The 16,098-nt window shown below is 37.7% G+C and overlaps 1 protein-coding gene across 1 annotated transcript in view; it reads right to left on the reverse strand.

Moving 5' to 3' along the window:
* Positions 1-16,098, reverse strand: part of ABCC8 (ATP binding cassette subfamily C member 8) — an 82,546-nt gene that overhangs the window by 45,787 nt on the left and 20,661 nt on the right. The window contains exons 7-12 of the mRNA XM_082484892.1: positions 15,459-15,623; positions 13,338-13,493; positions 7,454-7,588; positions 5,886-6,048; positions 1,030-1,070; positions 581-726 (exon numbers count right to left, since the gene is read on the reverse strand). Coding sequence (XP_082341018.1) covers positions 581-726; positions 1,030-1,070; positions 5,886-6,048; positions 7,454-7,588; positions 13,338-13,493; positions 15,459-15,623 — 806 coding nt within the window. The remainder of the gene's footprint in view (positions 1-580; positions 727-1,029; positions 1,071-5,885; positions 6,049-7,453; positions 7,589-13,337; positions 13,494-15,458; positions 15,624-16,098) is intronic.

The raw sequence follows: 16,098 nt of genomic DNA on the forward strand, positions 1-16,098 counted from the left end.
TGTTTGTAAGAAAGTAAAAATTCATCAAGTCTGGAGCAGACATTTAGTCATGAACTTACTCCCACACTTAGTGATTTTTATGGGTTTTGTTTGTTTGTTTATTTAAGTCTAACTCTCCACCAACAGGCAACATCTCAGGCAGAGGGGTGGGGGACGAGCACAGCCCAAGTGATACATGTCGAAATACATGTGCTTCTGTGATTACCTTTTTCCCTTCCACATGCTCGATGGAGGGAAATTTGGGTGATTTACAAAACTAAATCTTCAGTAAGTTTTCACTTCCTTTCTTGTTACCACATATATATTGCATGCAGTACCACTATAGCTCAGCTCATTCTACACAATGAAGTACTAGCTGTGGACCACAAAATATTGGTTGTGACAGTTGTATCAGCAAAGAACATGACCCACATGGTACAACGAAGGGAACCACGCACAGTAAAAAGTTGGGAAGCAGTTTACAGCAACAACATAAATAACCACTACGCTATTTTTAAACTTGCGTTTGGAAAACGAGCAATAGACACATTCTCAAAAGTCAGAGAGGTGGTAGCAAAGTTAATAAGTTTACAGTTCTCACCTTACTAATGCTTTGACAGTAGATCTAACCACACTGGAGAGCAGGAACAACGGAGACACAAGAATATGAAACAGGGAGATGGAGGCAAATGCCACGGATGGGGAGAAGTCAGCCTTTCTTGTCAGATGAGCATGGACCACAAATGTCTATAAAGATACAGACATCATCAGTGTTTCGTCATAAAGAAAGAAATGCACAAAGACTCCGTATTTCATAAGCATTCATTTACAGAATCTTAACAGAATTTTTCTCTTAACAGTTTGGGGGAGTGCGGCATACTCATGGCTGCTTCTGGTCACAGACAACAAGTGGGCATTTTCCATTCTCTCCCAGAGGAATTGCAAATGTGTAGCAGGTTTGCGGCCTGTCCTCCTCCTTCCTCATTTCCACATCACTTGTACTTGAAAATGCAGTTGTAATTAACACTACTTAGAAAAGTCCATACTTACTATAAGTACAGCTGCAATTGGTATTGCTGCATTCATAAAGACTGTGAAGGAAAACACGTAGGAACATTTAGAAACAATTCCCATTCAGACATGCTAAATGTTAAAATACTACTAGCACTGGTTTACAATGGTATTTTCTATGCTTTAGATAGGAAAAGTGCACAACTATCTACACAGATCAGTACGTTGTTTTAAAATGCCTACAGCTCCCCTTCACGCCATCAGAACAGACAGAATCCAGCAGTGCACCCTACCACAGATGACTAATCAACAATCATGTGAGCGATCAGCTCACACACAGTTCAGGCGAGGGACGCTGCAGGTCTCCATCTCATGATGGACAGAAAGGCTGAGCTGGTACAAGGTCTGGTGGGTGACTTGAATACCTGACAGCAAGAGGAAAGGAGACCCAGCAGAGGCTGCACAGATCATAGCACTGGGGCTGCCCTGCAGGCTGCCTGCACACCTAGCTCTGCCCCATCCTACAGCCTGGCGGCAGGACCTCCTGGGAGAGCCACTGGCACGTACGTCAAGTTGTTACCTACTTCTGGGGCACCACTTCTTAAGCACATGGCTTTGTGGTCCCCTCAGGTTTCAGGATGCAGTTCAAAGGGTAAGGAAAGACTGGCAACCCTGCGATGTATCATTGATTTAGTTTATTCTTATGGAGGATTTACTCATAATTACTCCTGCTTTGTCAGGCTTGGCTACTTTGTGAATACCCTCAGGAGCTCAATACAGGTTCTAATGGTACCTAAATGTGGTAAAGCTTTGAATTCAGCTGGGCCCTGAGTTATTAAAATGTAAACAATGAACCAGTTTCTTCCCTGACCTCAAACAGTGTCTGCCTTGGTGCCCCAGATTCCCTCACTATAGCAACTCAAAGACTACAGCATTCAGACATTATTAAACAGATGGATGGGGAGAAGCAAGCAAATACCATTTCTGTATAAGGATCTCTTTTAGATCAGGCAGGAATATGTGTTAAGAATGCAATAAGAACCAGTTATCCATCTGGGAGCTTGAGTAAGAACCAGAGCTACAATCTTACCCTACATGTCAGTCCCCTCTGTCGCAACCTGAGGATATTATTTAATCATCACCTTTCATTTTTACCTTCACTCAATTTTATTTCATGAAGCAAACAATAGAAAGAATATAGAATCTATAGCTAAAATAGAATTAATGTTACACGTGTAACAAAAAAGAAAAAGGCGAGCTAGCAACTTCTCTTTGGTTTAAACTATGCCTGATCTTTTCTCTTACCAGGTACAGCCAATGTTCAGACAGTAAAAACACTCCCCAGTCACTTTATCTGAAGTAGAGCGTCAGCATTTGACCCAAAAGTACTTCTGGTTAACCATTCGGCCATCCTTTTCTGGGCATAAACCCCCTGAAGAACTTAACATACTGTCAGATGTTTCTTTTTCCTACATTTAGAAGGTCTTTAATGAATCCCATACCATACTTGTAAACTCTGTATTCAAGCATAAATAAAATAGCTGTGTTATTTCATGTAGCTCTAATTCCTTGACAGAGGAGAGTGTTTGAAAATATAGGTATATATGTATATATATTTCCAAAATAAAAACTTAGCCTTTGAAAGATGCATATGTATCAAAGCCTAGAAATCCCTATTTTACTCCTCACCCTAGGGAAAAAAAAAAAAAAAAAATTCTGAGGAAAATGTTCTTTTCTGTGTTGGAATAAAAAGCAGCTTCAATTCAGACTCTCATTTCTCCTAATGATTCTACTTCCTGCCCAGTTTTCACAGTATGTATAAACTTGAGGTAGTTATGATATAGAAATTTTGAAAAAGTGAAGCTTGCTGTTTGCAACTATGGACTACCTAATTCTACTAAATCCTTGCATTTATAATTTGCCTTTGAGACTGCTGCAGTACATGAAGTTGCTTTTATGAATGAATCCGATGGGGAATCTAGCAAAGCTGATAAACTTCTTGGAGATGGAGCCTGCTCTTCTGCTGTCTACAGTATGAGGTCATACCCGTCACATATAAAGCTGCACAGATTAAATATACTGTAGGATGGGCAAAGCCCACTGCAGTTAAGACAGCTGGGATCACTTGGTGGCTCCCAAGAAGTCGATCTGAATTTTGCTATTCTGTGAGATCAAAAGTACATCTAAGGACTTCACTTCAAGCTTCTTCTTTCAAGCAAACACATAAGGCATTATTGAGCCACTGGAATTTGAGTATTTTTTTATTTTTATTTTTATTTTTTTCAATTATGCAAGCATCCACAATAATAAAATGTTTTCTAACAAACTTTCTTTGCAGCTAAGACTTTTGGTTTCTTTTGCAGCTAAGACTTTTGGTGTCTTGGTGTAAAGTACTTTGTTACTGGAAAAAGGCAGACTGAAAACCGGGAAACATGTTTTCAGTCATTTTTGAATATTTTAGGATAGTAACTACTGTTCTTTTCCTGTGAGCAAGCCTGGAGTTACTTTGCTTCTGACAGATTAGGTAAAAATTCATAGAAATAGAAAAAACATTCCTTTCTTTCTCTGCCTTTTCTGAGTATATAGTGTATACCAAATCCTGAAAAACTAAACATAGGATAATCTTACTAATTGGTATGAAAAAAATCACATAGGAATCTTCTTTACTACAGTTAAAAGAATTCACTGTCAAAACTCAAAAGGTGTCACTACCAACTTTGCAACCCAGCTTTGATTATGGTGGGTACATTTCATTAAAATTATAGGAAGAGCTAATGCCTATAATAGCTCTTTTAGTACACATGAACAATTCCATATATGTACAAACTGGATCCAGGCACAGGAGCGAGGCAGATGAGATCCAATTTCTATGTGGTCTTGAAATGGAATTTTCTTGTGGTCTAGCCAACACTACCCCAAACCTTGTACGTATATTTACTGTAATCCAATGCAAATCTATTCCTCATGACTAGAAGTAGCTCCCACCACATTCCTTCATTCATGTTAATAGCTTGGTATACTTGGAAAAGTATTCCAGAGTCTATTCAACACTGTACATTAAAAAAAGTATATATAAAAAAAATAATCTTCATTTCTGCTTTCTTTTTGTTCTAGGAAGTGTCTGCCTTCCTATCAATCAATAATCCATAGTCTTGGCTGTCATCTGCCTTTTTCACTCTTTTTTTTTTTCTTAAAATATGAAATCATAAGTTCACTACAATATTAGCAAACACACTTTGTGCTGATTATGCCTGACATTCTATTTATACTTATAGTAAGAAAACCAGCAAATTCTCCTATATTATGTTCCCTATGTAGTCTGCTAAAGTGCAACTTTGCAAAGATCAGTGTAATTTCTGCTAAAGACAGAGTGCGTAAGGAACTCCCAGGCTGAAACTACAGGATCTCTTTATAAGCCAAAATGATATGCAGTAACAATATAAAAGAGTTCTCTTGGTTTACCCCAGCTGAGAAACTGATCTGCCATGTCTTACATAAATGTAAATATGACACGTAATTCAAAGAAGAATGCAAATTGTTTCAAGAAGCATCAGTACATATTTAGAATTGTTTTTAATAATATGGTTTCATATTTATGTCACCATTTCTTACCAGAATAGTCAGTACTCTTGGGATGAATGCACCTTTTTGTAGCTGTTACAAATGATACTGTGAGGATTTAAAGTCAAATAAGCCTCCACAGCTCCTCCAGTCCTGTAGCTGAACCTGTGGCTCTGACTATAAATAGATTTTAATGCCACATGAAGCAATGCAAACAAAGGGAGCCCATCTGTGTTGATCTGCGTGTAGGATGGAGTTTCCGGACACACAATCTACTCCAGCTAAATTCTGTTTTATGTCAAAATGGAAACTACTCTCCATGCACAGATTGCTCAGGATCCCCAGAGAGAAATTCTGGTCTCAGAAGTCAATGAAAACCTTCACTTAATGTCAGTTAAATTCAGTGGGATCAGGATCTTTCCCTCAGAGCACATTTCCTATATGATAATTTGGCAGGAAGAAAGTCAGCTGCATGCCTCTTGGGTGAATGAAATCAAATAATACTAACCAGACTGGAAGTTATTTTCCTAAGGAGTAGCCTTCCTTATTAGTCTAGAAGGTATTTATACAGATAGCTTGTGGCATTTGAATACTTCTCACTAAAAATTTCCATTTCATTAATATCTTACAGATTATACAAACAGTGTTCTTCGATATGACTTTACTAATTATTTCTAAAGTACTACAGTAGCAATTATACAGGTGTTGCATATTATCTGCATATTATCTCCTCAAATACAGAGTTCAATTGGCCCTAGGTCTTTTAAAAAGTATGATAAATGCCTTAAAGCAGCTTGAAAGATAACATGAGACAAAAGAATCTGGATATGGAATGATGACATTGCCAGGATTGTCATATTTTACCTTTTTAGGATATAGAAATGCTCTTAAGAATCCTTCTTTTTTTAATAAGAAATCCAAATTTTGAATAAGGAAGTACCATCTGTTGTAGCTTCAATGCAAAGACAATTCCTGTCACATCTTATGATATACTGTATGGTGCAAAATGCAGGAGGAAAAGAAAAAGAACCACCAACAAAGGCTTCTTCCTGAATGCAATGTTATAGAGGAGAATATTGCTGGCTGAAAGCAGCCTGTGAAACACTTTTCTCCAGAAAAGCTAATGCTTAACTTTCTCTTTTAAGCGTATTTCCCATACGGGCAAAATTCTACTGAATTAAATGGAAAGTCTGACTAAAAGGAAAGTGAGGAGTACGGATCAGAGCCTAAAGCAACTGAAACAATCTCAACAGAGAAATGGTAAACTCATTAGTAGCTAATAATGCAGCAGCACTTCAGCTGAGCAGTGGATTAGGATGAAAGAAGAGACTTACTGGATATGGAGGTATAGAGGGCAAAAGACTTGAGGCTAGTCATTTCTTTTTGTCTCGTTTCCTCTACGCTGCTGTGAAAGATGTGTTCCCAAGCATAGAGTTTAAGGAGCTTAATGCCCCGAAGCATCTCATTTGTCTTCTTCAGTCTCTCATTGGAGTACTCCTGCAACATTTACATATGTATTTACTTAAAGAGTGTAATTAAAGCAGCTGTCCCGTAAACATAAGGATCACACAAAAAATTTATGCAGCCCCTTGTAATCAGTCAGGTATACTTTACTAGTTCTGTCCATTCAGATGGTTTGTTACTGTTTTTCACAAAAGCGAGCTTCCCTAGAGCTCAAGTGAACAGGCAGTTGGTTTGCACTTCTAAATCATATAGCTTGTACTGAAAATTTTACGCTGCTGTCAGCTTTCCGATCACTTGCGAGGCAGCCTCTCGTGACGTCTACTGCCCAGCACACTGGCAGCACTCTCATCAGGCACACTGACAACGTACAGAGGAGATCAGAACGTGCAGACAAGCTATGACCGGGCACACCGCTCTTCCCAGTCAACATGATATGGAAACATCGATGGCAGGCTTCAAAGCAGCAAGGCCACATTAGCAAGAAGCTGCGATCCAGTAGGGAACCTTGGCTCTGAGCAGGGCCAGCTGGCTCGGGGGCAACAATACACTGGTAAAGTCATACTCCCAGTAAAGCATAACTGGATGTTATGCTGCTTCCAGTTTTCAGGCCAGCTCAAGGATCTTTGTACCGCACTATGCTGCACAGTGGAGACATTTCTAGCACAAAACACACTGCTCCCATCTGCAGGAATTTCTAGGTGATGCTAAATGTCTGCTTGGATGCTACAGGGATGAATGCTGTCTACATTTCTAGAATGGTGTATACTGTTGTGGAGGCACTACTTTTACACAGGAATGTGCACAAATACCTCTCATTACCACCCATGATTTGTGGCGGAAGAGATTTCAGCAAGCTGTCTGGGTCCCCTTACAGGTTCATGCGGGGATAAGGTTCAGAGCACGGTGATTACTATGAACCAAGGTAACTTTCTCGGCGGTGATGCAAGCGATTCAAACTATAGAACAAGCCAAGTGAGGGATCAAGGAACGGCTCGTGACTTAGCAGACCTGTAAGCTCCCAAGGTGAGGAGCATGCTGTGGGAGTTAGGACTGCCCAGAGGTTATTTAAATAAATCAGTTTGATAGATTTCCACATGTATCTGGGGTCTGAGTTTGGACATAGCATTCCTAGTTCCTTTCCCCTTGGACAGCTTGCGCTGCACAATTCATTCATTTCTGTCAATGATTACTAACCATTTACTATTGCTCTTAGGGAAACACATGCTTGTTGAAAAATATAAACCCGAAACCCTGCTTTTTCACTGCTTACACTTATCATGTTTTCACATTCTTGAACTTTACATTCTTGAACATTACAAAATGTTTGTGAATCAGTTCTTGGTCAATGTTCATGGTTAGCTTTGTAATTTCAAACACACACCAATGCATAATTACCAAAGATGATATTTATACCACATATGAGTTTGAAGACACTTACCAATGTGCTTCTCTGGGCCTGTGAGAGTTTTGTTGCTACAAAGTACTGAACAGGTGCAAGGACTATGATTACTGCTGCTCCAATTAAGGCACTGATTCCAAGAAGGTAGTAGAGCAGAAGAACTCCTACAATTATCTGTTGGGAGAAAAGAAAGGGAGGGGAAGGCTTGGGAGGGCTTCACTTTGTGTATGCACCACAAAGACCAATCGCAGGGTAACTGGACAGCACGTTCAAAACCAACAGCCACTGCAGCTAACCCTACCCCCAAACGTCGTATGTTCTGCATCGCTGACATAGTGGAGTTTGATCAGTCAGGATATTCTGTCAGAGGACCAAATACATCCACCTAGTGTTCCTCCCCAGCTTGTGGGTTCTGTGTATTTCCATTACATGGACTCCCCATTACAAACAGTAGAAGGCTGTACAGATTTGCATTTCTTCTATAACTCCCACAGCTATTTAAAATAACTTTACTTAAAAATACATTTATGAAAAACACTTTAAATAAAATTTAAAAGTTATTTTAAAATATACATCCAAGTAACACATTGAGATATTCCTTTTACAGTCACTATTAAATATTTTTCCCCACTGGGCAGATGACGTAGCATGCCTTTTCTTTGACTTACGATTGTTTGTTTGTTTGTTTTTTTCCTCTTTGACATTTAAGCATTTTTACACCAGGGAAGAAATTACATCTCCCAGTTTGATCAGAACTCACTAGTCTACAAAACATGGGACTTCCATAAAAAAGTAATGCTTCTTTGCTTACTATAGAAGCTAATATGAAATATTATTAAAAATACAACTGATCTTTTAAATGTTAACATGACATTATTGCTGACCAGTACATAAAAAAGGAACATCATAAATCATATCACTAAGAACATCCAATTCAAACAAACTCTAACACAAACTTGCAAGGAATTGTTTTAAGGATGCACAGTAACATATCAGTGATGACTACTAAAAAAAGGTTAGAGAAACTACTTAAGAAAAAAAGGTTTGTCTTTGCATAAATGAGAATCTAGTGAGCCACAGTTTGGATGGAAAGGGATACTGTAAGCAGCTCAATAAAGGCAAACAAGATATACAAGCTAATGTTAATTACCACTGTTCTAATGACTGACTCCTGAACAATCTGGAGCACTAACATTCTATATATTTATCAGTATAAGCTGATAAATTAAATCAGAAGACATAGTAATAGAAAGTTAATTTCATACATCGTTTCCCTTAATTTAAAAAAAAAAAAAAGGAAATCTCCTTAAAGCATTATCTACTATTCTTGCTATAATTGCGTGTCTGCATACTCTCGTAACCCTCACAGAAGCACTATCTTCCATCACTTCAAAGCTCAGTAGTCATCAGCATATCCATTCCCACATAAATTTATGGGAACTGGGTGATTCCATGAAAAAAAAAATGCAAACAGAACCAGAGTCCTTAGATTCCACATTTCCATCTTGACATTTTCATGAATTTAAGGCACACTGAGAGAAAATAGAGCTTTTTTTTTTTTCTTAACAATCCTTTGATGCCTCTCTGCAGATGAACTAATCTAAAATGTGACTCTTGAAATGAGTCACAGTATTTACTTAGGAAACATGCAGTAATATGAAAGTAAAGTCCTACTGTATATACAACCACAAATCTAGTAAGAGCAAAGGTCAAATTGTAAATTAAAAATCTTTAGTGACGAGTAAGTGAGCAATCTGCTTAAATCCTTAATTCCTGAAGTCAGGAAATCCATGAGTGTACGAAGCCAAAGGAAAAATGCAAGGCCAGATAGCCCTGGCAGAGCTCCCCTCCAAAACATGAAATGGTCTTGGTCTTTACAGATCACTATATTCATTCCCAACTCCTTTTTCTTGGGCAGACAATCTAGGCACTCAAAATACAGGAAAGCACTGAACAGTGCAGAGTTAAGAGATGTTCAGATCACTGACCCCCTGCTTTCCCTCACCGCTTGTTGATTGTCAAGGACATTACGGGACTGGCTGGTTCTAGAAACAGAGCCTCAGCTTCTCACATAGACAAGGGGAAAGCTATTTTAGCTATTGGATCCTGAGGGAGTCGCTAACTCACAGCTGTTATTTTTTTTTTCCCCATCCTGGCTATTGAAAGAGTCAGTCTTTGCAATAAAAATTGTTTTCAACAGATTAAAAAGGATCCCATTTTCATCTTCTTTCTATAGCGATAAGGGCAAACTTAAAATATATTCATCATGTATGAGACAAAAATATATATTCTTAAATTAAGTATGTGAATACTTGTATCTGAAAAGTGCTGAAATCTATAAGCATTATTGCAAGTAATTCTATATTTATCGTACAGTGTACTACACAGTCAAGAATAAACTGTATGTAGATAATATCTGAACTGCGGGAAGACAGTATCTGGCAGATGGGAAGACTCTCATTAATATTTCTGAGAAGGTAATGATATTTTTTTTTAAAAAAAACTGTGTAATGAAACACTTTGCTTCCCTTTCATTAAAATCCCAAAGCTCTTACCTACCAGAGATATATATCACGAGCAAGAAACTCAGCAATAGCTCTGGGTATTTTGTCTTGATTATTTATTGGAGATAGCAAATACCTTCAGCCAGAAACTGCTTTGTGGCCAGTTTTGAAAGAGACAAACATCCTTTCATTACAACTGTAAGCTATCCCTGCCAATGAACCAGAGATATGAGAATACAGGATTTTTAAATAATCACAATGAAATCAAACAAGGGTGTTTATAAAATGGAGGCGGGGGAAAGCCTTTATAGGGCCTCATTTTGCTCCCAGGGTTTGAGCCAAGCCTACTGAGGGCAGCTTTCAATTAATGGGCATCCCCAGGCCTCTTTTCATGGATTTCAATGGCCTTCAAACAGTAACTTAAGGCAATGATAAAGCTCCTATTGACTCCAGTCGGAGCAAAGATGGGGCTCAAATTATCTAGACTGTATAGAAATCCTAACTTGTTATGAATGGCGAGGTCTTCTAAGTCAAGGATAATTACAAAATCCACAGCAGATGCTGAAATGCTGATTGTTAGGTTAAGAGCTACAAAACAATTAAAAACCTGTTTTAAATAATAATGAAGCTTGTTCGACTTTTTATTAGCCATCTCTCGAGCATCCAAGTAATTGCTTTCACTGCCTCACAAAACAAGGTATTGAATGAGTGTTGCGGAAACACGTTTTGGAGAAACCTTTGTGACCACCATGACTCATTGATTTGTGCCTTGCAATGTGTGCACCACCCACAAAACAGGAGCATGCTTTGACATTGATAGTCCTGATCTGCTAAGGAGCTTTGCAGGGTGAATTTTAATGCAAATATAATCATATTTTCAGAAGACTGTCAGGAAATCTTTAGGAGTCCGTGACTTGTGGCACATTAGAGCAAGATGTTACAGAATTTGCCATGAAATCAGCTTAATTCTCAGTTGCACTAAAGCTCTCGCTACACTGAGCTGCCAGAGTGGTTTTACAAAAAACATACATGAAATTGGTACCTCCTACATAGCCTGTTTTACTAACAGACGTACAACAGAGACTAAGCCTGGGGGATAACTGGACCCTAAATGTTATTATTAAAGGGGTGGAATCTTCTTAAGGCCTCATAGCTCTTTCAGCAATATCATTAGCAGTATACAATCGCTGACTTCTTACTGCAGGGTACTTCCAGTAAATGGATAAAAAATACCCTGATATCCAATCACTAACAAACTGCCAACCTGTAACCATACTTCATATGATATTTCATATCAGTTTCTTTTCATTATAGTTGTCTTCTCTTTTGCAATTAGAAATCAATATTAGCACAAGTCCCTTGATTGCTTTTTTCCCCCCACTTTAAAATAATGTTATAATAATGCTATAATGCTATATTCATCCCTTTTCTAAATCTAGAAAATAAAATGTTTTTAATTGGCATCTAAGCCTCTCCAGAGTAGACCAGGAAAGCTGGTATATACCCCAATGCAGCTACTCCTGCACAAGAATGAGATCAATGCATTTATACTATATGAATGCAGCCACACTATGACCTGTATAAATATGAATACAATAATTTTAAATCTTAATATTTTAACAGGTATAGCTATATACAGCTCAATTCTAGTATGTATCTTTATTGTCAGAAAAGAATCCAGATCTCCTGATGGTGCCTTACTCTTGAAGGACATTCATATCATTTATATAATCACCTGAATAGGTGGCTTTTCTTCCCCATCCCCAACTTTTCAATGTATATGTTCAACATCTTATAGAAGAAAATCACTAATATCAGATGTTGATGGACACAGGAACTCCTAAGCAACACTCCTAAAGCCATGTTAGAAACTGACTGGAAATATGAACTGCCAGTTGCAGTCCATATAAAGTCTCATGAAAATTATTACATTTTTGGCCAGGAGCAGGCAACTCAAAATGCAAAGTTGCTGGGTCAATTATTGACAGGTTTCTGACTTCCACACGAGCCAAACCAGCATCTGCGTAGTGCTGGAACCAGACCATCTTTGTGACATGAATACAATGGAGTTTTCATCATGTTTTTGAAATTAAATGATACTTTTAGAAAATACTGAGTGAATTTAAACTCTGTTGCCTCTTTTGTTTGTATTTACTTTTAGCATTGAAGCACTCTCAACAAAAATACACCGAATAGCTGGAAGAAAACAGAAAGAATTGCTGAGTACTATATTAATATCAGATGAAACTATGTGCTTTACTGTCAGTTTTCTCAGGAAATTCCTAAATTGAAGTGCAGGAGGTTGCTATGGTTTAAGTACTGGCTCGTCCAGTAATTTGCACTTTTCCACTGTTTCAGTAAACATGAACTTTGAAAAAATGATCCAAGGTTGTACTGAGATCACTCTGACCTCCTACAACTCTGTGTCTGCTCTACTCTTTTATTAGCATAAACTTAATCACATGGCCATCCAGTGAGGCTGACCACTTCACAGACTCAGAAGAATACCACCCCACTGAAAAAAAGACTAGTTTTCATCAGATTAGTTTTTCAGTAGCTCCACAAACTTATGTGACACAATGCACAATCTATAGAGCTGGACCAATGAAGGAGGTAAAAATATCACGTTTCCATGTTGGATGTCACATACAAACTCCTGTTTCAGTAAGAAAACGGGTTTATATTAATTTAAAGCAATCATGAAAGTACCCACGGAGATGGGACTCTATTTTCCTCATCTTAAAGGCTTGAAAAGACACAGTTGTATTTCATTGGGCATTACACATGCTATGAGGCTACAGGATGTGGAACCAGGAGTCACAGGCGACTGAACGGTGATCTGCCCTGTGTCATGCATGTGGGAAAGGAGATTGAAGGGATGACTGGTATTTAGAGACAGGAGGACAAAGACACCAGAGAGGATAAAGTAGCAAAACTACTTCATATAACAAATGAATCTGTGGAATTTTGTACACTAGATTTTGTCATACATGAGGCAGTGGTATTTTAAGGAATGTCCAAAGGATCATCTCTAAGCGATCATATTTTTGAATAAGCCGCTGCTTCTTGTGCTTCTGCTGGGATTCAGAAGACAAATAATTGCAATACATTCTAGTTAACTCCACTGATACAATAAATGAATGCACTGGAATAACATAATCTGCTGTACCCTATAAATTCTTGTTACAAATGCAAAGCATGTATGGCAGCAGTCAAGATCCTAATGCAATCCTAAATACCTAGAGTCCTGTCACGGATGTGAAATATATTACCTACAGTGTTTCTAGATATTAATAGCTTGAAATCTTATTTCAAATTATTCTTTAACTTCTTTAATATCTCTACTTTCATAAAATTCATAAGCAATCATCAATCACTACACTGCACATTAATAGCAAAGGCACATTCAGTCTCCTTACCTGTACTGGCATAGCCCAAAGGTTAGGGCAGAGGAAAAAGAACCACATCAGCTGATTTGTGTCTATGGCAACCAGGTTACAGATCTGGCCTGCAGTCATCTCCCCCATAGACATGTTAGAGGTTGAAAGCTGCATAATTTTATTGTATATTTTTGTCTGGAAGAGAGATCAAAAGGTGTTGGCATATAGCAATTAAAATAAGTTTTCTAGCTCCATCTAAAACACAGGCCTAGTCCAGCATGCTGAGGGAAACCAACACTCCCAGTAACCTGAATGAAGAGTTTAAAGTTTGGCCTTTTGTGTTACAATGAAAAATTTTAAGCTACTGTGTTATTGTTCACCCCCGAAAACCACAGCGCAATTAGATACATAATGGTTGTCTAAGTACTCCCTTTTTCCATCCCTGTGGATCAGTAAGAGAATGAAACCTTTACTGCCCGACACACCCAAGAACCATATTAGCAACTCTGATTTATACCTCCAGCTTCTCCACAGAGTGCCCCTGCTGTAACTAGTGCTAATAAATAATATATTATAATCGTTGTTATTTTTCTTTGGCAATGAATTCAAGTCCCATCCAACCTCAGAACTGTGTTCGTGGCTGAAAATGTTGCTACATTTTGGCTAGAAAACTCAGTCCCATTACAAAGGTTAATTCACAGACAACTAATGTAACGGATCCAATTCTGTACTGAATTAAGTAGTTGCCTAATGCAGAATCAGGCACCGTGTGTAAAAATAATTTAATACACAATAATGAAAGTGTACTTTTACCAGCTGGTTTGGTAAAAGGCTACATGGTGATGCTTTGCAGTCATGAGACTTAGCTGACAGGCAGCACCCTGATCAACTGTCCATCATGAAGCATAAACTCAAAAAGGGCACTTTGAACAGGTGCAGGTTTACACAGGGGAGGATAAGACAGAAAAGGTTTAAAGAAAACGGAAAAATTATCAGAAAAAAATTGTATAAAAATACTGGCACAGAGACTGCCACTAAGACTAATCCTGCTGCTTAGAGCGATGGCCAGAAATTTTCCAGTTTGAATGGTCCGATTGCTGGCATTATCTCAGCCTCTGTGTAATATCCAGTGCAGAGAACACAAAGCTTTTCTTAAACAAAAGTAATGTATCACTATTTTCCAAAAATTTCACTTTCATACTTGCTGTGGTCCATATATTTTTCAGTTAGTTGCAGCTCTTCTGCTTGATACAAGACATGCCATTTTATATATACATATATATTTTGGGTCAAATTTGTATTTCTTTAGGAATTTTCTACTTCACTCTAATAAGGGAAAACCAATGGATGGAATCCAGAAGTCTGGCAGCTGACAAGTGCTACCAAGTGTAAGATCAAAAGAGGATTAAACAATTACGCTGCCCTGAAAGCATCCATCTATCACACAAACTCTCACAGGATCTATGTAGTTCAGTGGATAAATAGTGTAACTTATAAGGCTGTCTTTCAAGCTGTCAGAGGGTAGGTTTCAGCCAGTACACTTGGCAATATCATATTGTAATCTTACACCTAATTCTCTCATTTCCAGGCACAGATCTTTGAATACTACATAAAACTTTGATCTGCTGTTCACAGTTATAGAATGATTATGGACTCCATTTTACCAATCTTACTTATGTTCAGTAATTACAAACTCTTCAGTGCCTGGTAGATTTTGTGGCCTGACCCATGGAATAAGACACTACTCCAGGCATCAGGAATACAACCTATCTTTTTGTCCAAAGTATATTTACAAGACATTTTAAAGCTGTATTATTTGCATGGGATGTTACAAAAATGTGCCTTTGAGATGGGAGAGGTGTAGTTCACAACCTAAATTCTTTCAAAAATTACATTCAGTTTTACCATCAGTAAATTTATGCTCAAAGGTAGGAAGAAATACAGCAGTAGATATTACAAATAAATGTTTATACAAAATCATCAAATAAGATGCAGAGGAAAGAGAATGCAGGTCTAAGTTAACATAATCTTTAATGGCAACGGTTACACTCAATACATTTCAGGAAAGAAGCGTTTCAGAATTTAATGATTATAATTATAATTTGTATCTACAAATACACATATGATTCTATGAAAATAGATTAATAATATATTGACTACCTGTATTGCGCCTCTCAAGTTGATTCCCGTTTCAATAGCAACATAGTATGATGCTTGGAGAAATGTCCTTTGCAATAGAAGGGCAAAAAATAAGAGTACAGCCAAAACATAAGCATTGGACAGGAACTCTTGAGATGAAATAAAGAAAACACCAAGAATTTTAGTCTATAAAAAAAAAGAAAGTTAGAAATCAGGTGCAATGGTAATTTAATTACCAGTTTTGCATAATTAATAAGCAGAGATAATAAGTTTATTACTTTGAAAGTGCTCCCAACCTTACCTGAAATCTCAGTTTATCAATTCAAGTAAACAGTCATATAATGCCCCAGCTCAGAAAGCTTTATTTAAATGCAGAATGACATTTATAGGATTTCTGATATCCTTCCAAAACTCTAGGACACTTTGAGTAACTCCATATAGTCATTTGCTAAAAGATGTGCACTGCCCATTGTCAAAAAGGATCAGTTAACATTCTTTCAGAGAAATTAGTCTCCTTATTTTAGCACCTCATTTTACTGAATACTAAAGTGACCTTCACAACCGTGCTGAAAACACATCCTTCCGACTCCTGGAACTATGTACATTATTTTGGTGTGCAGCAACCAACAGGTTTGTTCAGCATTTTTATTTACGGTCATTA

The sequence above is a fragment of the Vanellus vanellus genome (assembly GCF_965231255.1).
Source record: "Vanellus vanellus genome assembly, chromosome: 6".
Taxonomy (NCBI): domain Eukaryota; kingdom Metazoa; phylum Chordata; class Aves; order Charadriiformes; family Charadriidae; genus Vanellus; species Vanellus vanellus.